Source organism: Melospiza georgiana, chromosome 9 (assembly GCF_028018845.1).
Source record: "Melospiza georgiana isolate bMelGeo1 chromosome 9, bMelGeo1.pri, whole genome shotgun sequence".
NCBI classification, from domain to species: Eukaryota; Metazoa; Chordata; class Aves; order Passeriformes; family Passerellidae; genus Melospiza; species Melospiza georgiana.
Window position 1 is genome coordinate 22,957,997 of NC_080438.1, and position 24,961 is coordinate 22,982,957.

The window sequence follows — 24,961 nt, forward strand, 5'->3', positions numbered from 1 at the left end:
CTGGGAGCAAAGGGATGGGCAGTGTGAGGAGCAGCCCGGTGACAGGGTCACTTCTGGCTGCTGCTGCTCTGGCTCTGCAGGGCCACTGCAGCCTGAACCCCTTGAGCCTGGCCAAGGTGGAAACCATCTGCCCTTGGAAGGGTACTCTTCTGGGGGAGTATCTGCCTGTAATGAAGCCTCTGGGATGAAATCCCTCTCTCAGGATAAGTTGGCTTCCCTGGAGCTGAGCTTTCAGCCTGGCTCAGAGGAGCAGAGCGAGGATGCCAGGGGTGCTCAGACAGCCCATGTTCCTGCCCACACAGACCCCAAACTGAGCCCAGACCCCAGCAGAGGACCCCCTAGCTTGTGGCAATAGAAGCCACCCTCCTCTGTATCCACTGGCCATGCTGGGGGTTTGCAAGGCCGTGCAGAGGCAGAGCAGTCCCAGCCCCAGCTCTTCCCCTGAAGCACCTGGGCCCAGCCTACCACACTAGGTCCCTGTCCCCTGCCCCAGCTGAGCAGGAAATGCCACATGGATACCCTTAGAGGATGTTCCCACCCCTGGCAGTGTGGGTGCAGCTCTCTCAGAGCATCCCCTGTCCCAGCTCTCTACCAGACACCTGGCTTTAGCATCAAGGTGCCCCTGAACCCAAGCACCACCTCCACCACTCCAAAGGCTTGGCCCCTCATGGGAATCCCCTGTCCTGTGCCTAGTCCAGACCGTGTCCTGTGCTGCCCAAACCTGCTGCCAGTCCCAGGGAGCTGCCACAGGACATTGTCACCCGTCCTGATGTGGCCAGTGTCACCTTGGGTGTGTCCCTGGCAGAGTGGGACTGGCCTTGCAGGGGCTGCAGATGCTGTGTGCCTGTCCCCTGGGGCAGTGAGGCAGGATCGGGATGTACTGTCCTAAGTGGCATCTTAACTAGATCTGATCCAGTCTTGCAAAGCCACAGCGCCTTCAATTCCCTTAGCGCTCCAAATCTGCTACTGTGCATCTAAGCGGATTATTTTAAATACCCCATGATGGACTGCTCCTTTGTAATATAAACCAGCCTCATGTGTCCCATTCCCCTCCTATTTGCTGTTATTTAGCTGCAGCTGTGACAGCTAGAAGTCTCCCCTTGTCCCCCTGCTCCCTAGGAAACATCCCTTGTACCAGCCCCTTCCCCAAATCCTCTCTCCTCAGTGCTGCTGGATCCTGGGGATGCTCCCTCCACACAGCCTTTAAGCTCTTGGGGTGAGTGATGGCTGTGGGACGTGCTGCTCCAGAGCTGCTTCATCTCTGCCCCGAGTTGAGCCCTGCACCACCACCATCCCCACCTGCACCTCGGGGCCAGGCCGTGCCTCAGCTGCCTGCGCCCACAGAGGGGCCATGCAGGAGCCCTTTTGGGTAGGTTTTGCCAGTTTTCAGGTTTTTGCTCAAGCTGACTGGCTCTGACACCTCAGTCCTCAATGAAGTCAGCCAAGAGAGAATATCCTGCCTCCCATTCCCACTGGAGGGGGGTTTGGGGAGCACAGGGGCTGTCCTAGAGCCCACCCAGCCCCACTCTCAGCAACGGCAAAGAAGCTGCAACTTTTCCAAGCACTTCCCTTTGGGGCTTGTCTGATTAATGAGGGCTTGTTATTTTCAAACTGTTTGAAATCGTGTTTATTTTATCTGCCGCTGGATTCCTCTGACTCAGGGCTCATCGTTAACTGCCAAAGATGAGTGACAGATCCTGCTAATTACAGCTAATGATGGCCTTAAAGGATCTCTGCACACACACATGTGTTTGTGTGCACACATGCCAAGGGCCATTTATAATTTAAAGTGGGGAGAGTCGTTAGCATAAACCATGCCTGGATTAATTGCAGAGAGCAGCCTCTCCAGGGAGGATGCTCACCATGAGGTTGTGGTTTCAAGCACTGGATGCTGAGGGCAGCACAGGCTGCCTGGGCAGTGGCAGCGTGGTCCTGAGCTGAGTGTCAGCCTCGGAGACACCAAATCAAATCCACCACACGGGAAGTGTTTGGCACAGAGCAGTTGGGAGGGACCAGAGGACACCAATATGTGGCATGGACATGAGTGGCTCAGAGCCATGCAGGGCTGATGGGAGCTGGTGTCCAGCCCCTGGAAGAGCTCTGTGGGGTGTTTTCCAACTGTGGGGACGACCATGCCCAAGAGACCCAGTTCTGCCCCAGCTTCTGTAGGAACAGGCAACTGGAGGAATGGGAGACATTTTTTATGGCTTTACTGAGGATAAAGCTGCAGGAGCATCAACCCCTTACTAGACACTAGAAACCTCACCCAGGGGGCTGGGGTTAGCAGTGCCCACTGCCCTGGACATGCTCTTCCCTCTTCAGTCCCTGAGTAATCTAGCCCTGATGTGGTGACTTTGCTTTTATGCTTGTCCCCAGGAGGAAAAGAGAGAAGATGGAGACAATGAGGCTTTCTCTGCCCCTGGGCTGGAAAATGCAGAGTGAGAAGCAGTGGCTGCAGGATCTCATGGCCACCACCCTGCCAAGGGGATGGGCAGAGTGGGCACATGCCATGGATAGTCTGACTGGGGGCTTCCACAACCTTCCACAGTGAGGTCTGTTCCAAGCCCTTCCCTAAATCAGCTCTCCATTTGCCTGGGATGACTTTCACCCACCCCTGTGAAGAAGACACTCAGGGACAGACCCATGTGTCCCCTGACTCCATCTCCTCATCCTTCCCCTCCCTGGGGGTCCTGGGGAAGGATGTGATGCCATTGCCCCTCTCCCTGTCCTGCCATCTCATGGAAGAAGTATCCAGAAGGAAACCAAAAGCTGTTCCAGATGGCAGAAAGGCTCAACAGAGCAGAACAACTGTTCCCCAGTCCTTACATTTCTGCAAACCAAATCCACCTTTCTTGGAAAAATGTAATTCAAGCTCCTCAGCCTTCCTTGGAGCTGGTGAGCAGCAAGAGCAAAGTGCCAGCACTGGCTCCCTGGGGAGGGAAAGTGCCATCCTGCAGAGTGCTTCTATATCGGTCTCTGCCATGAGCAGGTCTAAATTGGAAGTGATGGCAGCAGCGAGCGCCAGGATGCTGAGATGGACTCCGAGGCCTGCACAAAGTGATTTCAGGGGCTGCTTGTGCTTGGCCTGGGGGATGCCTGCCAGCACAGGACACTGCAGTTCTAATCCCACTAAAAGCTAGGTGGGAACAACTTGGACAAAGGCTTTTGTCTTTCTTGCTGAAAAAATCAGATTCCTGTCAAGACTGATGGCTTGAGAATTTGTCTAGGATCTCTTGAATTGTTCTGGTCGCCAAAACACTCACGCTTCTCCTTCTGAAGCACCCCTAATGTTCAATTCAAGGGTCTTGCAGAAGCAGCTGTCAGAAGCTGCAGAGCAGAGCTTCCTTCAGACATGTGCAGCCACTCAGTGGTTGTGACTGCTCTTGAAACTGCCCAGGGAGGCTGTTTGGCCAGGGCCAGCTCTTGCTTGTGCTTTTTTCATTACCAAACTCCTGTCACTGTCCTCCAATCCCTGTTCAAAAAGGGTCCTGGGGGCTTGTGCTCTCCTGACCCCATTCTCCCCCTGGCATAGTTTCCTTTCCCGTGGTTCCCCACTGGAATTTTACAAAGCGTTCTCCAGGCCACCTTCCTTATAGCCTTAAACCCCACTGTAGCAGGGTCAGGAGGTTACGGGAAAGATGCTCTGGAGGAGCCACAGGCTGGGAACACAGGAAGGACTGTCGTGGAAGCAAGAGCAGTGCCAGCCATGCTGGGCACCCACTTCACCATGCTCAGTGCCATTTTGCCACAGATGCAGAACTCTGGTGGCATTGGTGACCTTGGGGCCATTAGTCTGCAGAGTCCATGTCTATGGTACATGGAGCTGTACAGCCCATGGGAAATGGGTAGCTTTGAGGTCCCAGGGCAACTTTGGGGTGTGCAGAGCTGAGCAGTCACCCCCAAGCCCAGGTGATGTTTTTCCCTCCATGCTGTGGCCAGGGAGGGTCAGAGCTGTGCGAGGTGTGGGGCACATGGCAGGACAGGCCACCATGAGGCACGACACTACAAGCTGCTTGCTCAGCAGCATGCTGAACCCTGCCCAAATGGCCCCTGTGGTCACCATCACCCAGTGAGAGCGCCCAATTGCAAAGAAAATAGGGAAGCAGCTGAAAAAATAAAGTGTTACCATGGCACTGTGTGCGCCAGGTCGGAAATTTGGGATGGTGCCAAAGCACAGCCTCGGATGTTCCTCCTGCCCCAGGGTATGGGGAGCCAACACAGAATGGAGAAAGAAGTGCCAGGAGCCAGAGGGAAGACACCCTCCTGATGGCACCAGGGTTGGGCCGTCAGGGCTTATGGGTCCTCCAGATACTTGGGAAGAGCCAGGGATGCTTCAGCCACATCTGTGTGGTGTGAGGTGAAATGATCTAGCCCTTGCTGCCTGTCTCCTGAGCATGACACAGAGCCAGGCTGCTCAGTGAGGTGCCAGCCTCGGTGGGTACCCCAGCCCCTTCACCACCTTCAACCCTCCCCAAATGCCAGAAGTATCCAAAAGACAGAGAAATCTACTTAACCAAAGAACAGCCACAAGTTCCCAGAGACAGTCCCATGGGGCAGTAACTTTTTTGAGTTGAAAGATGAACAGAGATGAACTGAGCAGACACAGCTTTGCTGGGAGAACCGGGAGGGGATGCGGCCTCAAAATCAGGATCAGAAGCAAAGCCTGCCTCACAAATCTGCACATACAACTGCCACACTGAGACCACCAAACTCCTGCACCTCTGCCCTGTGCCTCTGGTTATCCCCAGCATCAGCTGGCCTGTGCCAGGACAGGTCACAGCCCGGCTCTGTGCCCCTGGCCCTGCAGGCATGGGCGGGGAGTGGGTGGAAGCAGCAGTCCCTGCCCTATCTGCCAGCCTGTGGGATTAGCTGTGCACATCGGAGCAGCTCTAGCAGTGCCTGGGTAAGAACAGATAGACACAGATAAGGCAACCTGAATCCTGGGGAAGGCGAGCCAGCTGCATTAATCCCCGTGCATCCAGGCTCTGACTGGAAGATGCTATCATCCCCTTTCTCTCCCCAGCAGCCTGTGTGTGGCTGTCAGTCCTGCCTCCCGCAAGGACAAAACCCGGCGCTTTCATGGGTGGCCCCTCTCTCCCAGAGCTGCTAAGTGGCTCCCATGGGGACACTGCTGGTGCAGGGATGGACAACCCACATGGGGACAGAGCTGGTACAGGTGTCCACAGCCAGTGTGGGACACTACAGCTGGTACAGAGAGCTATCCTGGTGCAGCCAGGATGGAGATGGCCAACAGTATGAGGAACACAGCCAGGATGGGGACCCAGCTGGCATGGGGACACATGCAGGGGGACTCTGTAGAGCCCTGGGACATGGTGATGCTGCAGGACAAAGGATGACCTGCAGTATCACCCACCCCTGTGATGGCTCGGGGTTATCCCCACATCCCTCCCCAGGCTCCGGCTCTCCACTGCAGCAAGCAGGAGGGCTCAGCACTGTGCAGGCACATGGAGGGAGGGGAGCCCTGCCAAGTCCCTGCTGTGTCCCCACGGCTGTCATGCTGCAGGCTGCACGGTGTCGGGGGCAGCACGGCACTCCCCATCCCGTTAGCGCTGGCATGAAAGTGCCGCCGCTGCGGCAGCTGGGCCTGGCCACCATTTCCACTTCCAGGTAAACAGATGAAACAAGCGGCTCAAATTCCCTCCCCGCCCCGGCATTCCCGGCCACACAGACCCACCATTCAGCCCCGCCACCCCGAACAAACCTCCAGTGTTTGGGAGAGGGCTCCTGCTCCCGGCGGAGCGCCGTGGGGGGGGACACGCTGCGGCCGGGCCGTTGACACCTGGCCAGGCTGGAGCGCGGCCAGGGGCACAGAAAGAGGTGCTGTGTTTTTGGCCGGATCCTGCTGTGCTGGGGCAGGGGCAGAAAGGACCCCTTGTGTGCATGGACCCAGGGATGCCCCCATGGCTTGGCTGCAAACAGGGTCCCATTAGGCCGTGGCAGTGGGCACCAGTGACTCCTTGGAGTGGGAACCCAAAGGGGTGAGGGAGTCAGAGGTAGGGATGCCCTGCTGCCATTCAGAAGATTTGCAAAAAGTCACAAAAAGCAATGGGGACGATTCACCACATGCAAGTGGTGGCAGAGGCAGGAGCAGGAGGCAGCTTTCCCTGTGCATCACCTTGCCTTTTACAAGGATGAGAGAAGAGTGCCAGCTCCTGCCCCTTGGACTCTTCTCCTCCAACCTCCCAACCTTCTCCCCAGATTTTCTTTGGCTGGGGGTCCATCCTGCAGCACATTCTGGGATGCTCTGGCCACGGATGGGGCTCAGAGGGATGGCCATCCCTCCAGGGAGCCTGACACTGAGCTGAGCACATCCCTGCCTCACCCATGACAGTTACTGTGGGGCCAGGCTGAAATGGAGAGGGGAAGGCAGGAGGCAGAGCCTTGATGCTCCAGCATCCTAGCTGTTCCTTCTGCTACCTCCATCATCCAAAAGCAGCCGTCAGTGCTGTTCCCGGGGACATTGTCCCCTCCTCCATGCCTGACACCTTCCTCCCTTGCTGTCCCTGAGAAGGTGGTTTTCCTCCCCAAGGAGTGCAGGGAAAGCATTTTCCACCAGAAGATGAAAATGGATTCCAATCCAATTTTACCCTAGCACCACTTCAGTGATTTTGATGGAGCTGCTCTGGATGGGTGCTGGTTGGAGCCAGAGGACAGCTGTCGTGGCTCCATAGACCAGGGGTTTCTTATCTGTGTCACCTTTGATTACTGTAATTGAAATCCTGCTCTGATCTGAGCCGTGCCCGAACGTTTGTGCTGCCTGTACGGCTCTCGGCTCCAACAGCAAAATGACGTTAATAGATTTTAAAGCCAGGCAAGGCCTGTAAGAGCATTTCTGCCTGACCTCCCGGATGGCAGCCGACAGCCACCACTTACCCCAGTCCCGCACTCGCTGCTGGCACAGCCCTGTCATCCCCCTGTGACTCGTTTTCCCTCCTGGAAGCACAAATCCTGCCTTTCCCCAGAGCTGCTCGTGTGTCTGTGCTGGGTAGCCTGCCTCCTCCCACCCCTTTGGAACAGAGCCTGCTCTCGAGGGAGGCAGGGTCCAGGGGTGCTGGGGGTATCACAGTGGGATCGGCTTCCCTACTCTAGCATGAAATTCCCCATGGGAAGCATTGCCCTTTTCTGGCATCTCCTGGCCAAAAGGGCAGCAGGGGGGACGTGCTGCCAGGCAGGAAGCAGGGGATGGAAATGCCACTGCACAGTCGAAGATGCTCCTGGCTTTGGTGCCAAGCTGGACAATTGGCTGTGGCTGGTGGCGTGGCCAGCGCTTTGTCACCCTCCTCATCTTCTTTTGTGAAGCTGCCCGTGGTGTTTAGGCAGAGGCTGCGGCAGAAAGGGTGACGCCAGCGCAGACAGTGTCTGAGGGCAGGAGCCGGGAGGACACGTGCACTGGCACACACATTCCCGCAGTCTGGCTCGGCCAGCAGCCGGCACAGGGAGCGAGCCAGCCCTCACCACTGTGGGACAGCAAAGCTGCTGGCTCCCTCTGAGTTGGTGAGGTTCTGCTCAGCCAGCCTGGCCTCTGGGAGCTGCCCTCTGGGACAGGCAGAGGTGTCCCAGGTTCAAAGCTCCATCCCAAGAGGATGAATTGCAAATCCCAAGGGCCAAACCCTGCCCGTGCCAGACAATCTCCCTGAACCCCCAGGTTTTTCATGCGGGCAGCTTTTTTCATGACCATACAGCTGAGAGCCAGTCAGCTCTCTGTGCACTGACACAGCAACCTGGGCTGGCACCAATCTGACAGAGCCATCCCAAAACTTCATACACTGGCCAAAGGGAGAGCAGGCTGGCCAGACAGCAGGGCACTCCAGCACCCCACCACCAGCACACAGTCTCCCCCGGGATCCTGGCTGGCCGAGCAGCAGCGTTTCCTCTCACGCTGGTGGGTCATGGGCCGGCAGAGCACACAATGCTGGGGGTTATCCAGGCCTTATCAGCTCTGGCCATGCAGTGCAGGCAGGAAAAGGGTTTCAATCCCAGCCGAGCCCTGTTTCCGTCAGGAGCCATTCCCTCTGTCATGGGGGAGGGCTGGACCGTGCTGTGCTTTTGACATGGGGACCAGTGGAGCTGGGCTGTGGGGAGAGCAGGACCACAGGGCTCTCATGCCCCAAAAGCATTGCCAGGCTCTCTCCTTTGTGCTGGGAAAGCTGCCTGTCTCCTGTTCCTGCCTCAGTTTTACACACCAGAGCTGGTGAGTCCCAGGAAAGGGGTTGCCTTTAGGGTATGCAGCAGAGGTCTGGGCTGGCTGAGACATCCTTTGCTGGGGGTCACTGCCCTCCATCCCAGGGAGGCATTCCAGAGCTCTGACATGCCAGGAAAATGCCTGCTCAGAGCTGTACAGGCAACCCGAGAAATTCCACAGCAAAGGTCACCAATGCCAGCCACAGCGGGGAAACTGAGGCATGAGGAGATAACATCCTTCCCAGGGCTGCTCCACCTCTTAAAGCTGACTGGAGGAAGAGGACTGTGGCACAGGGTCTCTCTCAGTTCCTCAGCCAAACCCACAGGATCAGAGAGTACCTGGCCCCTGCTCCTCCAATCCCTGCAGCAGCACACGGGGTGGAAAGGGGAGGCACTGGCAAAGGCTGGGCTTGCTGCGATCCCCTCCCGCTCCATGATTAATTGAACACAGGCTAAAATTAGCCCGGAGGCAGCACCCCTGGGGTCTCCCAGCAGCATCCCACTGCCCGCTGGCTGCCTGCAAGTGGGTCAGGCTGCAGCTCCCTCCCAGCTGGGCACCCTGAGTGCTTGGGGGACCCCCCTGCTCTGCTGAAGGTGGGAGCATCGCTCCTGGCTCCATGGCACAGCTCTGCACCTCCCCGCTGCCGCCCTTCCCGGAGGCTTCTCCCTCTCTGGATTCACCGGGCAGGGCTGCGTTATGAGGAGCAGCTGGGAAGGCACAAGGCTGCCTTTTGGGATGGCAGGAGTGTGGATCCCCGTCATGTTCCTCCCCATGCCTTCAGGGATCTGTTATTTTTAGCCACTTTCTCTACCTCATGTTGCTAGCTCGGCTCTGGCTCTTTTTCCTCCCCTTCCCCAGCGTTAATTTGTTTTCTCTGTATTATTTGCAGATTCGGGGAGGCAGAACGAGGTGTTTTGGCACAGGGGACCACTCAGCCATGGCTTCTTCATGCTGCTCTCCACCCAGGGTTTTGGTTGGGTTTTCTCACGGCTATTTTTAACCCACACCAGCAGATCTGAGGGGATGAAACACCAAGGGGTAATGAAAAATTGAGGTTCCCTGTGGCCCATGTGCCAAGCCAGGTGGGAGGATGCTCATGGTTGTGCAGGGATGCTCCTGGGGAGGCAGGGACACAGCCCCCAGCTGCACCCTCTGTGCTGGATTACATGCAATGCCTCCTGCTCCCTCCTGACCCCCTGCACATCTAAGTCTGCAACCTCCCCCGTGCCACATCAGCTGGGGAGAGCAGGGAGGCTGGGCTTTTCCCTTGGATCCAGAAGAAAGCAAACAGGGAGAAAGTTAATTAAAAACTTCAAAGCCAGATCCTTCTAATTTGGCTTAACACGGCCGTCCTGCTCAGCATTGATGCTGTCCCAGAGGTGCCTGCTGGGGCTTGCGCTGGGAAGTGCCCAGAGTGTCACATCATAGGATGTTCACGGGATTGTCACCCACCACTGCCACCCCTGCACCCCTGCTGAGCACTGGGGATGGGGTGCCACAGAGCTGGGGCTGGGCACCTGGGCACCAGCCTTCCCAGGGACTGGATTTTGAAGCCACTGGAAGGGTGATTCCATGGAGAGGCTATTCCTCAGTTTCCCCATGGCTCAGGGCTGCCAAGGGGAAGATGTTTTCAAGGCACTTGGGTGGTGCTGGTCCCCATATCCTGGCATGATACCACTGCCCCACGTGAAGCAGGGCAGGGCTGGGGCTCCTGGGGGAAAGCAGGGGGTGTCTGCCTCAGCAGGGTCCAGCAAAACAGTGGCCCAGGTCGGGTGAGGACCGAGCACCACGGGTCCTGACCCCTCCAGCCACTGCTCTGAAGGAGGTAGGGGACATCTTCCTTGCCCACTTGTTACTCCTTTCTCCAAAAGGAGCCAAAAGTCCTCTGTTTTTTTCCAGAAAGCTACGTCACAGGACAGTGATGCTCCTGCCCAAGTGCTCTGCTGCCTTGCTCTGCCTCCTGCCCCCGCTTTCGGGTTTTTTTGGTGGTGGGTTGAGGTTTTTTTTTCAGAACTTTTGGCTGCATGGTGAGTAAAGGCATCCTGCTGTCTGAGGGCTAACGGCTTGTTGGAGAGATAATAAAGCAAAGGGGAGTAAATTAAAGTGACTATAAATAGCACCAGGAGAGGAAAAGGAGATGAAGTCATCTTCCTTCAGCTGAGCTGGTATTTGCATCACTCCTTCCCTTTGCCTTCCCCTGCCCCCTCACCCTGCTCGGGAAACAGTCATTCCCAGACACTGGGATCCTGCTGTGAGCTCTCTATGCTGTCCTGGGTCCCCATGGGGCTGAGAAATGTCCCCCTGGGGTGTCTGCCCAGTGCTGGGGACTCACTGGAGGGCACAGCGAGGTGCCAGTCACTTGTCCCCAGGCTCTGTGGCAGCTTCCCTACGGATCTGTGGCTTTGCCCTATGCAAACCAGAGCAGGGCCCTATGCAAACCAGTGCCTCCAGCATGACCCCAGCGCTGCATCCTAGGAATAGCTTTCAGGAGCCATCACAAACCCATTTTCTCCTTTGCAGCTCATAAAACGGGCAGCTAAAGAGACCCCCAGGAGCAGCGCCTGGAAGAACAGATGCTGCAAACCCAACAACAGCAAGTTCACCCAGAGAAGCCCCTCCAGGAACCAAATTCCATAATTCATATTTTTATTCTTTAAGATTTTAACATCCAAGACTCAAAAGCTCCCCCATCAGTCCCAGGACACATGGGAGAGGAAGGATCCTGGCCCTGCAGGAGCCTCTCTGGAATCAGCAGAGAGCTTCAGATCTCTCCCCAGACCTCTCCATGCCAAGGAGGCCACTGTCCCTGCAGCCCCCAGCAGCCCCAAGCCCCCCAGCTGCCCCCTCACATGAGGTATATTTACATGAGTCAGAATGAGGTCACACCACGGTTTCCTTATGTCAGCTACCGACTCCTATTCCTGTGCTAGGCACACACACCCGTGTTATTGCAGGGTATTTATAGCTATTTTACATGTATAATTATAAAACCACAACTCCACACACACACAGAAATAATCCCGGTGCCGGGATGCAGGGGAGCGGGGCCAGGCTGATGGCAGCAGGAGCAGGACCTGGACCGCACCGCTAATAATAATTCTTTGCACTTTATATATAGCCCCTTTCATCCACAGCTCTCAAAATCGCTTTGCAGGCATTTAATTAAGCTTCCCAACATCCTAATGTGATGACAGCCAAGTAATAATATCCTCGCTTTTAGGTACAAAGAGAGGGGGGGTGGCAGGACTTGCCTGAAGTCCCACAGTGAGTCCAGGTGTCCTGTGTCCTGCCCCACACTTGTGGGATGGCCACAGGGGAGATTTTGACTCAGAAAGGTGATGAGGACCTCAAGATCCTGCTCAACCCCTCTCTTCAGTTTGGGGTGGTGACACAGATGACATTACAAAGTCTGGGGACGGCAGCAGTGACCCCAGGGACTGCTGGGCTGCAGCTGCCCATCAGCTGGATCAGCAGGTGGAAGAGACAGATGCATCCTGACAAACTCATGGGTGTGAGCTTGGGGGAGAGCAATAAATGAGATGACAGGTCTGAAAGGGCTGATTTATGAGGAATATTAAGAGTCGTAATCCAGCCTGGCCTGGCCATCCCCCAGGGAGGCAGGGGGGTGACAAGGACCCAGAGACATCACAAACCAACAGGATTCACTGAGGCCAGTGCCAACATATCTCCAAGCAGGAGGGCTGGAAGCAATTGTGCCTCTCAGGCATCCAGGCACTCAGTGTGGGGGAAGAGATGGGTCTCAGTGACAGCCTGGAGATGGGATCCCACAAGAATGGGTCTCTGTGGTCCTCCAGGTCTGAGGTTTGTGCTCCCTCCCATGTACATCCCTACTTGGATGGACCAGTTGCCCCCATCCTTGGGGTGCTGCAGAGGGCACAGGGAGCATAGGCTTTAATTTTGGACAGTGATGGGATCACAGCTGCCACCCAGCAAGAATGACACAGCAAGAGAAGGCGGCAGCAGAGCAAAAGAGTGAGGAGGTGCTGGAGACAAACACTGGTGTTGGCAATGAAAGGGGCAGGATGCAGCCCTGGGGGTGAGGATCACTAACATCTGCAGAAAAAGCCACTCTCCTGACTGCTGCCCATGCATGGAGAGGTGGGGGCAAGTGCCTGTCCTCATCCCCACCCTGGAGATGCCCTGTGGGGGAGCAGCAGTGGATGCAGAGTGATTCTGCACACATGGGGACTAAATGTGAGTCAAAAATCATAAACCCTGATTGCATCCTGTAGCAAGTACCATCCTGCCATTTTATGGTCATGCTGCTATTTTTTTTCCTCCCAGATTATACCCAGATCCCTGCTCCCTGAAACACGCTGCACATGAGCCCCCCACCAAGAGCCCCCAGCTCATACCGAGCCCACAAGGTGGGGGACCAGAAGTTGTTTGCATCACAAACCCAGGGATCAGAGAGCAATGACAGAGACACGAAGCCAGAAAACATCTGCAAACCTTCTGAGGGGCTGCAAGAAATGGCCCCAGATCAGTGTCTGTGAGGAGAAAGGAGAGAGGGAAACGGGGCAGGAAGCCAGCACGGCCTGGGCACTGCCACAGGGACAGAAGCACCTCCTCATCACTGAAACTGCCCCGTGGCTTGCTGCTGTCACTGCTTTGAATGCCAACCCCGCTGTCCCCCCTCCACCACCAGCCAGATGTCTCTTACCAGGAGCTGCTGGCAGCTCTGCCACCTCGCTGGCCATGATGAAGGACTCGAGGATCCTTGCACGGAGCTCAGGGCCTGCCTCGGTGCTGAGAGGAAAAGGAGAGGGGTGTGAGGAACCAGCAGTTCCACCTCCCTGGAGGCCCCCAGCTCCCTGGAACAGCAAGCAGCTACCCCAGTGGTCTGCTGTGGGACTGAGGCATTGCTGTGGGACCAAGGCAATGCTGTGGGACTGAGGCAATGCTGTGAGACTAAGGCAATGCTGTGGGACTGAGGCATTGCTGTAGGACTGAGGCATTGATGTGGGACCCAGGCAATGCTGTGAATCCCAGTGTATGCATCGTGCCTGCTCACTTTGGGAACGGGTGTGATGTCTGAGCACCACAGCTGGAACGGCAGCTTCCACATCTGGCCTCCCCCTTCGGAGAACGCCGTGCCTGGGGCACTGGTGGGCTGTCATACAGCAGAACCAGCTTGGCTGGGAGCAGCCTGTCCATGGGCACCCTCCTGTCACCCTCCCAGTCCCGTGCATGGCAGGGCACCTCACCTGGCGGCCCCAGGGCGCAGCAGCAGCTCCCCAAAGAGCTCCCCGAGGAGCCGGGGCGAGAGGCGGCTGCGGTGGCCGCCCTGGCACAGGTGGCAGAAGTGGCGGGCGAGCTGGCGCAGGAGCAGTGCCTGGGGCTGGGGCAGGGCTGGGGGGGCCAGCAGGGCTCTGGCTCGCTGGCCACACTCCTCCAGGCCTGGGGTCTCTGTAGCAGGAAAACAAATGGTTAGTTGGGAGGTTAGGGGCATCCCCGTGCCGCTCATGGGAGCTCAGCACCTACCAGCACACAGGGCATGAGCTGTGGTAGTTCTCTGCTCCTCCTAGAGACCCAAAAAAACCTGACCTCAACCTCTCCCAACACTATTTTTTTACAGCCCCATCCCTTCCCAGACAGGCCATGTGGATATCCCAGGGTCTGCAGAGATTATTTCTTCGGGGTCTTGGCCACTTCTTTTTGGGGTTTGTCTGCCATGTTTACCCAGTCACACCACCCCAGATCAGGCTGTCAGGTGCACATTCCCCCTGTCAGCACATCCAGGGAGGGAGCTCAGAGGGCTGCACCTCAAAATCCCTCAGTGCTGCTCAAATGGAGAACATTCCATGGTGCAGAGCAAAGCCATAGTAAAGGCAGAGGTGGGAAAAAGGGCACCAGCTTGAAGATCTGCTGAATTTAAAGGCTCAGCCCTCCACTGCACAAACAGTGAGCTGGGAAGGAAAAGGGGTTTTAGGAATTAAAAATAATGTGCACTTGGGCTGCAGGTGGGGCTGCAGTGAGGCTCCTGCAGCCCTCTGCATCATGGTCTCACTCCCCATGAAACACAGCACAGGGAGAGCTGACAGGGGTGCAGCTGCTTCCAATGATAGTGGAATTGCCCACATGGATAAAATCAGACAATGGCATTGCACATCACAGAACAAAAACCAAAACCACTTGCTGCCAAAACCACTGTCACGGGTGCCCTGAGCAGCCCACAGCCCACAGCCCCCACCATGTCCCCAGTGCCCTCTGGCAGATTTGGCCGGGGCTCCCTGGTCTTGTGAGCTGTGAGCTCAGCGCCCTGGGACTGCGATGCTGCCCCAGGCACAGGAAACAGCCACTGTCCAGCCATCCTCCATCCCTGCCTTGTCCCAGCCCTTTTATCTGCTGGAGACAGGGAGGTCCCCAGGGCTGGGCTGCTCCCAGCTGCCTTCAAAGCCCGGCCTGGCCGGGGGCTGACTCAGCTCGCCGTGGCTCTTTGCACCAGGACTGAGGCTTGGCCAGTGTGCAGCCAGCTCCTGACATCCATCCTTGGAGCCAGGGTGCACCAGAGCTGGAGGGCCAGGGGTCTGGGATCCCCTCCAAAGCGGGTCTGCACCCCAGCCGTGTTTGTGATGGGGTCTTGGTGAGTCCTTGTATCCAACAAGCTGCTCCTGAGGGATGTTTAGCTTCGCTCCAGGGCCTTCCCTGCCGTAATTCTGCTTTTTTTGCACCTTTTTGCACCTAGAGGATCCTGCAGGAGAAGTCTCACGGCCAAAGGGGGAATTTGAGGATGTTTTTCCCTTCCTTTTGAAGGTGGTCATCTTGATGCTCTCCCAGCTCTCAGCCTCAAGCAGGGCAGAGGAGCCTTGCAGGGTAGGCTGCCAGAACCCAGCATCGTCTCCTCAAAGACTTACATTTTAATTTTTTCTTTTAAGCCCCAGAGAAATCCTCTTCCCATTGGTTTCTGCACCGTGCTGCCCCCTCCTCCTCCTGCCCCTGTTGTGCCAGGAGCAGAGCCCGCTGCAGCACAGGCTGCAGGGAAAGGCGCTTCCCTTTGAAGTTGCTTAACGAGGCAACCCAGCTAATTGCTTCCTAATTGCGTTTTTATCCTTGGAAGGGAGGCAGCCTTTGATTTCTCCTCTGACGGGTGAGGGGAAGGCAGCTTCTCTGTGCCACCAGCCCCAGGGGTATTTCTTCTGGCTCTGTGTCTCAGCACAGGGCAGGGAGGATGGGGTGGGAGTTATCCCTCACCTTCTCCCTGCGTCCCTTCTGCCTCGATGGAGGCCACAAAGAGCCCATGGCCTTTTCCCATCAGGATATGGTAGGAAAGGCCACACTGGTCTGGGTACTGGTGATATTTAGTGCCTCTTAAGGCAGCCAGGAATATGATCTGCCCAAGCACTAATCTGGCTTAGGATGGGGAGGTGATGCTCAGGCATGGAGGGTACTGCAGCAACTGGCAGTGAGATGAGGGCTGCTGTGGAAGGGGAAGAAATCCTGGTTTCATGAGCATTAAGAGGTTCAGGTCCTGTTGAACACAGTGGGCAAGGGTTTCCTGTGTGCCTGGTGATGCCCACGGGCCCTCAGGCTGGGAGGGGGTGAGTGGCTCTGTGGGGACTCACTTGAGATGGGTTTTGGTCTGGCCTCACTGTTGGGATGGGCCATGGGCTCTGCTGACCTGGGTATGAGCCCTGCTCTGTTTATTTGAAAAGAAATCAAATAAAACCAAAACCTTGATGGTCTCCTACAGTTGCACAGAGCCTCAAAACCTTGCAGGGATCTAAAGGCACTTCCTAATGGCACTAAGTTGAAAAAGCTGAGAAGTTTTTGTGCCCATATAAAGCCAGGAGTTAATGAGATTACAGGAAAAAATTCCCAGGCAGCAGAGCCAAAATATTATAATAACTCTTTCTTCTGGGGCCAGCATCACCCAGCCTTGGCAGCTGCCCGTCCTGGCAGGCAGCACCTCCTCCTCCAGGCACTGCAGAGGGAGAAGACCACGCTGGGGTGGGGGCAGAGCAGCCCCCTGGATGTCCCTTCTTTCCTAGAGCATCTCCCAAATGATGCTGTGCTGCTCCAGCACACGTGATGTTCCCAATGGCCCTTTGTAAAATCTGCCTTTAGTACAGCACTGGGCAGGGGATGGGGTCAGAGCCACCCTGGAGATGCTGGGAAGCCTTTTTAGAGGCTTCCCAAAGTTTCTCCAGCCCCACAGAGGTCCCAGGTGTGGGGGCAGCCCGTGTGTGCTTACCTTGAGCCATGTGGACCAGGTCACTGTAGAGAGCTGGAGGGATGAGGGGTGTGGGGAGCTCCTGGAGGTACCACTTGAGGGCATCTGCCAGTGTCTGGGCCTCATACAGGTCCATGTCCACAGCTGAGGCATCTGGGGAGAGAGACACAGGGAGCCCTGAGCCCATGGTTCTTCCCCCTGGCACAGAACTCTGAGCTCTTCATCCCTGTGCAGACATGGGGGCTGATTTCTGTGCCCATGCCCCCCTCTCCCCAGTGGTGCAGTGCGTGATTTTACTGCCACCACTCACCCAGCAAATATTCCTGTCCCAATTTCCACTGACCCCGAGTTCCACGTGCCCAAGGAGAGCACGAGGAGGCATCTCTGCTCTGAGTAAACTGTGCATGGGACAGGGAGCCTCACCATCCCACTGGGGTCCCACTGCAGGATAGGACCCATGGGAAGAACTGAGCAACTGCCCCAGGAACCTTCCAGTTTTCAGGGCCAGGTGCCATGTGCCAACCCCAGCCCAGCAGGACCTGCTTGGAGAAGGCATCCATGGAATGGGGTTATGGTTCCCAGACAATTCAAATTGCTAAAGGCCCCTGTGACCCCAGTAATCCCAAAATGGTGTGAATGTGCCCCAATTGGCATCGCTTCTCCCAGGCCTGAAAGGTGCTGCCCTGGGGAGGTGGTGAAGGATGCTCCAGGAATGGGGAAAGCACAGGAGGCCACACAGCCTGGGCTCAGGGGCTCAGGGCTCCTGGGATCAGGACAGGGACAGTGCTGGGAGCAGAAATGTCCCATGGCCTGTCAGGAGTCAGGGGGTGGGATGTGTCTGTCTGAGCCCCAAGCCAGGCCAGCACAGGGACATACATTGCTTCACCCTGGTCCAGGGGGAAGAAGCCTTTCAGCATCCTTTGGTATTGCCTCATGTGTTTGTCTTGGAGGTCTCCCATCCTGGCTGGGCTGGGTGGTGGCTGTCTGGAGGGTGATGGTGCCTTTTGCAAAGATCTGAAGGTTTCAAAATCTGGCTTTGGTTCAAGCTGGACCCAAATGCAATGTTTTGAAATTCTTCTTCTTGGAGAATTTGGAGGGTGAGGGGTACAGGAGGATGGGAATAATTTAAAAAATGAACATATTTGAGATGGTCTGAAATGTTTAATTAAAAAAAAAAAGAAAATGAAATTTGTAATGTTCTTAAAGATGCTGTGTCAGGCCCCAAATGGCCAGGAATGACAGAGAAGAGTGTGGGCTTGCTCAGAGCAGGTTCTGAGCCCCCTTCACTCTGCTCACTGGATCTTTACCCCCTCAATGCACCTTCACTGAAATTGGAGCCATTTTGGAAGATGCTCCACCTCCCAGCCCAGCATCTTCCAGCAGAAAATGTTGTGAGCCTCCAACCACTCAAGCTGTGCTTCCTTCTGGGGCAATAAACCCAAAAGAGGGGAGCAACCCTCTTTCCTAGGACAAGGCTTTAGAGGCACACATTCAGCAGGGCTGGGATGGGGAGCAGCTGGGAAAAGCTGTTTTTGAGCACCTTGACCTTGATCTCCTCTGGCTGGAGTGTCCCTGCTGTGCAGCAGGCAGCCTGGGAGCCTGCCTGCCTGCGTGGGAACACCAAGCTGCAGTGGGTCCCTTATGGCCAGGGCCTTCCATTTGGCTCCCAGACGGAGAGCAAACAGATTGGCCAATGCCCGAAGGGGAGCCTTTAACCCAGCCATTGGAGACGCTACCTCACTGTCAGCAGCTGGGAGCTGTGTCCCGGGGCAGCCTGGGGACAGCCGGGACAGATGCCACCATGAGCCATCCAGCGTGGCCAAATGTCAGCCAGGGCAAACGGGGTGCTGCCCTTCTGGCACCCCAGGAAGTCACAGCATCTCCCCTTGGCATCCTCGAGGTGGGCAGGGCTGTGCCAGCTGCACCCTGGCCCCATTCTGGTCCGTGTTCATGATTCCATCTCCCAGCCACAATTCTGGCCCTCCTTGGCTGGCCAGAAGGGTTATTTCTGCCAGGTTTGTGAGGGCATGACAGCCAGGTCCCCATGTTAGGTAGCAGTTCCCCTGGAGCTGTGAGCTGGCGGGTTGTCTCGAGCCGGGCAGGTGGAGGAGAGTGGGGTCATGGATCCCACAAGATGCTCCAACACCTGGTTTTGGCTGAACACTCACAGTGCATGGCTAAAACCCAGGGATGCTGCTGGGGGTCCCAGGGTCTCATTGCACTGCAGAGAGCTTTTCCCATCACTGGAATGCACCGAGCAAACCCCAAAGCCCACCTGCCACGAGGGTTTCTGCACGGACCTGTCACTCGCCTTAAGGATGCTGGCACGGATTGAGGAGAGCAGCCACAAGCTGTTCCTGCGCAGGAAAGGGGCCCTGCCGGGCGCTGGCCCCAGGCGATCAGCCCCGGGCTCCACCGTGGCCTAATTAGCTTGTTTGCCTCGTTAGGCATGAGCCTGGGGGGGTGTTCAAAGGGAAGGCTCAGCCGGTTTCAAAGCGAGATTCAAAAAACATCTTTACACCCGGAGAGAGGCGCGATGGGGAGAGCAGGGGGGTTCACACGGCGCTGACAGAGACTGATTGCTGACAGCACCGTTCTCCGTGGCACTGCACTAGAAGTAGCCATTAGCCTGCTGTCCCCGTCCTCCTGGAAATGCAGTGGCATCCTCCTGCCCCAGGAGGAGTTCTCCTCCTGCCCCAGAGGCTGCCCTGCTGAGCTGGGCTCCCCATCAGGCTGAGAGCACAACGGGGATGCTCCGAGCTGTCCCCCAGCCGTCCCGGCAGCTCGGGGAGGCTCAGCCGGCAGCGGGGGAAGGGTTAACCCCGCAGCCTTCCCAGACAATTACCACCGGCCTGACCCCACGGATGCTGCTCTCTTCTTATCTGAGGGAAATGATAACCAGCTATAAGAAGTTAATGAAGCTGCAGGATGAGTCAATGCTCTCCTGCTGCTCTCCAGATGTTCCCATCCTTTCCCCCGGGGGAATGATGGAGGAATGACGGAGGGATTCCATCTGCCTGCCATAAATAGAAGGAAAACACCCCAAAACCCCAACCTCGACCCCACACCAACCCCCTCCAACACACAACCTGCTTGCTGGCCTGCTGGCAGAGCAAGCATCTGGGGACCAGCGGCCAGCATGCCTTGCCCATGGAGGGGTGAAAAGCAGGAATAAATTTTGGACTGGGGACAGGGACTGTGGGATGACCACTGGCCCAGGGGGAAGGACTTCCAGCCTCCTCCTAGTGGCATTCCAGACCCCACATCCCAGCGGAGGCAGAAAGGTGCAGGAGCTGTGGGCTGAGTCAGGCTGGGCAGGAAATCCAGGAGCTCTCCCGCAGCTGCAGCCGGCCGGGGAGGCGTGAGTAAGGCTGAGTTTCGGTAAACAAGGAGGATGTTTGGCCACAGGGCTGTGGGAGAGGTGGGGGTTGTTCTGAAGGAGAGGCTTGAGCAAGTCCTGGTAACCAGCTGTCCCCTGCATGTGGCCACAGGTGACGCTGCTCCCAGAGCCCAGAGCCCCGAGCAGCTCGTGGGTGACAGGGTGCCTGCCCTGCCCAGCACCCAGGGCCCCCCTCCCTGGATGGGAGAGACTCCAGCAGGCTGAGCTGGGCCTTGGCCACCGAGCGCTGCTGCAGTGAGATGCTCTCAGGTGTGTGGTCCCTGTGACAGAGGGGCACCCAAACCACCCTGGGGCTGACCGAAATACCGACCTGGGAGTTTCCCTACCCCTTGCAGACCTTTTAGTTTTAGCTGTCCCTGGGTGCTAGAGAGATGTCCTTGCTGTCCAGTTGTGGGGGCTGTACGTTCCCATCCGCACGGATGCTGAGCAGGCACTCGAGCTCCTGGGCATCCCACAGTGAGGGTTTACTGGGAAACTGTGCACCAAATCAGGGAATATTTCCCAGCTTTGACTCAGCATCATTGTAGCATCTCCCAGCCAGCCTGCTGGTACCTTGTGCTGGGACTTGGCAGCTGCCAGGACACCCCCTGCCCATGCACAGGAGCTCCTGCCAGCTCCAAACACTCTCCCAGCTGGGCTTCACCCCACCGTACCCTTGGCTTGCACTCAGCCAGGGTGGGGGTGCTGGGATCCCGTTTGAGGGTGCCCGCTGAGCCTGCCTTCCCCCACCTCACCTTCCCTAAGGCAATCCCCTTCCTCAGTTTTCCCAGCTGCTATGGGAGGGGATGGCAAAAACTCACCCCCAGTTCTCCCTGATGGGTCTGGCAGGGATGTCTCTGCTGCTGCCGTTTATTTACCCTTCTTTCATCACCACCAAATATAAGAGATGAGCTCATGCCTCTCGCCAGGCTCTGACGACACGGGGTTTATTTCCACTGCAGGTATAAATAAAAAGCAGTGCCGCAGGCACCGGGGCGCCTCACGCTCGGGAGGAAAGTCATCCTGGTGGAATGAGCTTGCCCAGGGGAAACCAGAGCCCTTGGGGGCCTCCGATGCCCTGTGGCATCCCGGGGATGAAGTTGGGGATGCGCTCCCTCCCTGCGCATCCACGCCGTGGTGACAGGGGCAGCGGCGTGAGCCCCCCGAGCCGCTCCTCGCTCCCCGACCCTTTCTGCCTAGCAGCAGCTCCTGGCAGCCCCGGCGCAGCCCCGGGACCCACGGTGTGTCGCTAATCCCCACCGAGAGCTGACCTAATTCCCGGGCACGTGAGCGTGTCTCCAGGCAGAGCGCAGGGAGCGCGCAGGGCCGGCAGCGCGCCCGGCACGCCCGGAGACACCGGCTCCAATCGGCCGCGCTCTGCCGCCGCCTTCCCCGGCAGCCCCGCCGCTGCTGCCGGCCCTGACAACAGCGGAGCCGCTTCCCATTGCTGCGCTTGTATCTGGGGAAGGGTCTCCGTGTGTGTTTACAGCGTCTGCAGCTGCGCGCCAGAGCCCCGAGCAGAGCGCGGTTATCCAAAGCGCGGGGGAGGGCTCGGTGCTGGGTTCGGTGCTTCGCAGCCATCCCGGGAGGGCTCGGTCCCACCGGAGCCGTAGGGAGCACCCACGGACCCCCGGGGTGAGCTCTCTGTGCACCGACCCCGCCAGGGAGGAGGCGTAAGGACACAGAGCTTCCCTGTAAGGGGTGGCAAAGCACTGCCCGGACATTCACACAGGACTTTGCAGCCATTCCCCAGCCAAACCTCCCCCAGCTTGGGTCCCTCAGGTCTGAAGGGCTCCAGCACCCACCAGCCCACCCACAGCTCTGCTGCTACCACCCAGAGAACGTCCCAAGTGTCCAGCAGCAGCAGTGAGAAGGCTCCCTGCCACATCCCAGGTGTGGACAGAACCTGGAGCAAGCCTGGGGGGAGAAGACATCAGGTCTGGGCACTGAAGGGGCTCATACACCTCATGTCCCCGAGCACTGTGGAGTTAGTGGGTGATTTGCCCCTTCCCCGTACCCCAAACAGCCCCTGAGCTGGGGACAGCAGCCCAGGGACACAGGGGACAGCAGGACTGATGGCAGCTGGAAACTCTTGGGGTCAGTGTGAGGCCCCACACCACAGAAATACCCCAGGGCATGAAGCAGCTCCCACCCAGGTACTGCAGGGACTGCTGGTGGCAGCAGGGTGAAACTCTGCTTTATTCCTCTTTTTCAGCCCATACTCTTTTTCCCTGACACTGCAGCAGGGCTCCTGGCTGGCTCATCACCTCCCAGCCTTTGCTGAGCTCCCCCCAGCCCCCTGTGAGTCTGCAGCTTTTCTTTAAGTCCCTTTTTGGTGCCACCATGTGACTCTGATTCTCATGTTCAGTGATGCTGCATGCCCCCCTCCCCTCTCTTAATTGTTCTTGCAGCATCCATGATGGAAATACCAATTTTGGTGCACAGGCTCTGGACAGCAGTCAGATGCCACTGACCTGCAAAGTGTCACCAGGGCCAGCATGGGGACAGGCTCAGCTCAGACTGTAGAGCCATGAGGAGCCACTCTGTCCAATGCTCCCATGAGGATGGGAAACCTGCATCCCAAACCTGGCTGATGATCAGCTCAGGGACTGCCCACAGGTAAGATCCCCCACAGTAAGGGCTCTAAGAGGGCCAGGGATGGGGAAAGGGTTCAATCAGCACAACTCAGACCTGTGCCTGCACTGCCAGCCCTGGGAACAGAGTGCCCATGGGCTCCTAGGGACAGCCAGGATCTGACTTGCACAGCTCCTTGTGTCCCAAGGTCCTCCTCTTTCTTCCCCCTGGAAATTCAGACTCTCTTTTCGTGCAGAAAACAAGCTGAGTTCTCCAACACATTGAGACATGGGGGTTAGAAAACCAACATCTGAACTTTTCCAGCCCTTGCTCCTCTTCCCTTGCACTCTCTAGCAGTTTTCCTTCCACCCCTGCCAAACACCAGTGGGATTTGGGCATTCACAGGGAAGCTGAAACCCCCAGTGAGCACCTGCTTTTCCCCCCAGCCCAGACATGGTTTGGTTCCAGCAGCCACCAACCCTGGCTCTGCTTTGTCCCCATTCCCCAGGATGAAGCTTGTCCTTTGCAGGCAGGCTGCTGGCAGAGAGAGGACACACTGGGAGGGGAAGGGAAAACCAGCAGGAGCACGGGAGGAAGGGAGATGTGACTCTGTCTTCTCACCCACAGGGCAAGCAAACTCCAATGTTCCAGCACGGCTGTTCTACTCCACTGAATGCAATGATAGCCCTTGTATGGGAGACAAAGCAGAGATGCTCTCCTGCCCTCCCCAGCCCAGAGTGGGCTCCAGCAGGGTCCTGGGGAAGCACCCCTGGCTCTGTGCTCTGCAGGAGGTTGCAATAGGAGCAGGCTGCCAAGCTTGGCGTCTGCTGGGATGCTTGACTCGGGCAGGAACGTCATTCCCATCCTGCTGCAGAGCATCCCTCTGGCATGGCTGAGCATCAGCCCCTTCAGCTGAGAGATAACAAGTGTAGGACTTGTCCTTCCCCCTCTGGGGAGCTCTGGCTTTGCCCAGCTCCGTGTTGCTGAGCACAAGGGGCAGCCCCCTACAGTGCCTAATTAAAGATTTCAGACCCTGAGGAGATGTGGGCTTGAGAGTATCAAATCTCTCAGGGCTGCTGGTGTTTTTAAAGGACTTTCAAATGTTTTGAAAACCACAATGGCATTTCTCTGACCAGTGCTGGGCCCTGCCATGGGAGATGGACGGACCTGGACAGACATACCAAGTGCCCAAAGCTCTGGCCAAGCCAGTGGGGCTGGGAGGATCTCCTAAGGCTGAGCAGGATTTTGGCAGCAACTGCAGTGGTGCTGCTCTGTGGGGAGCCCTGGACCTGCCTGGGATGCTGCACCCGCTGCATGGGAGGAACAGAGGACCCATAACTCCTGCTTGGAAACCACACCATCCTTCTCGTGCTGGCACTGCTGCCCATGCCCAGCCTAGGCACCACCAGTGCCCAGGGCAGCCCAGGGGATTGCTCTCGGATGCCTGCACCTCCTCCAGAGCTCAGACAGTAAATATGGCCCGGGCTACAAGGCTGTGAAGAAAAGCATCCACAGGAGAAGAGTGGGGTGGTGGGGTTAGTGCCCCCAGCCCCCATCACCACCGCAGCCCTGCTCGGGCAGTGAGGAAGGAGCATCCCTGCGAGCTCTCCTCTCCTCTCCTGCATCCCTCCTTCCCCGCCCGGCGGGACTCGGCTCCCGGTGCGCGGGAAGCGATGAGGTCATGGTGCTTAATATAGCGATTTCATCACAGCCCTTCTCCCCAGCAACACCGCCCGGCTCCCGCCGCCCCCCGGCCGGCAGCGCCCGGCATGCGGCGGGATGCGGGCCCGGCCCGGGGCTCGGTGGGGCCGCCCGTGCCTGGAGTCACAGTGCCGCCCTCTGGGCACGGCGGCCGCAGGATGGGGATGCTCCCTGCACCCCCCAGCCCCCCCAAAACCCAGATCGGAGCGGCACGCTGGATCCACCGCGTCCCCCCCGCCCCGCCGTGTGCCATCCTATCCCAGCCGCGGGTTTAGAAGCAGGTACGGGGAATTGTTTTTCTCCTTCCCCCCACCCTGCTCATGCCCCTAAGTCCTGCAAACAGCTTCCCATTCTTGTAAATAATGAGCTTTCCCTTTCCTCTTTCTTTTCCCTATCCCCAAGACGCTTTCTCCCTGCCCTGCTTCTTAGATACAAACCCTAGAGATTTAAAAAATCAAGTATTTTTGTCCCCCTCAACCCCCCAAAAACCATTCTCCTAAAGCGCCCCTGCCCTGCACCTGCATCACTTTTATCTGCATCACACGGGCAGAAGAGGGGGTCGGCATGCAGGCAGGGCCGCACAGAGCTGGGATTAGGGGATGTTGGTGCTGTAACCCCTCCCTGCCAGGGCAGCATCGCCCCCACAGCCCCCTTCCCTCCGGGACTCACCAGCCAGGAGCGCCTGCTTCAGCTCCGCATCCCCCAGCGCGGCGGGGCCCGGCCTGTAGAGCACCTCGCTGTCGGGCCCTGCGACACAGCCGGGAGAGAGGGGTCAGTGCCGAGCCCACCGACACAGCCGGGAGAGAGGGGTCAGTGCCGAGCCCACCGACACAGCCGGGAGAGAGGGGTCAGTGCCGAGCCCACCGACACAGCCGGGAGAGAGGGGTCAGTGCCGAGCCCACCGACACAG

At 57.5% G+C, this 24,961-nt stretch overlaps 1 protein-coding gene across 1 annotated transcript in view; it reads right to left on the minus strand.

Annotated features, from left to right (window-relative positions):
- Positions 1-24,961, minus strand: part of PIK3R3 (phosphoinositide-3-kinase regulatory subunit 3) — a 77,357-nt gene that overhangs the window by 47,472 nt on the left and 4,924 nt on the right. Inside the window, exons 3-6 of the mRNA XM_058029784.1 lie at positions 24,721-24,798; positions 16,419-16,550; positions 13,432-13,633; positions 12,888-12,973 (exon numbers count right to left, since the gene is read on the minus strand). Coding sequence (XP_057885767.1) covers positions 12,888-12,973; positions 13,432-13,633; positions 16,419-16,550; positions 24,721-24,798 — 498 coding nt within the window. The remainder of the gene's footprint in view (positions 1-12,887; positions 12,974-13,431; positions 13,634-16,418; positions 16,551-24,720; positions 24,799-24,961) is intronic.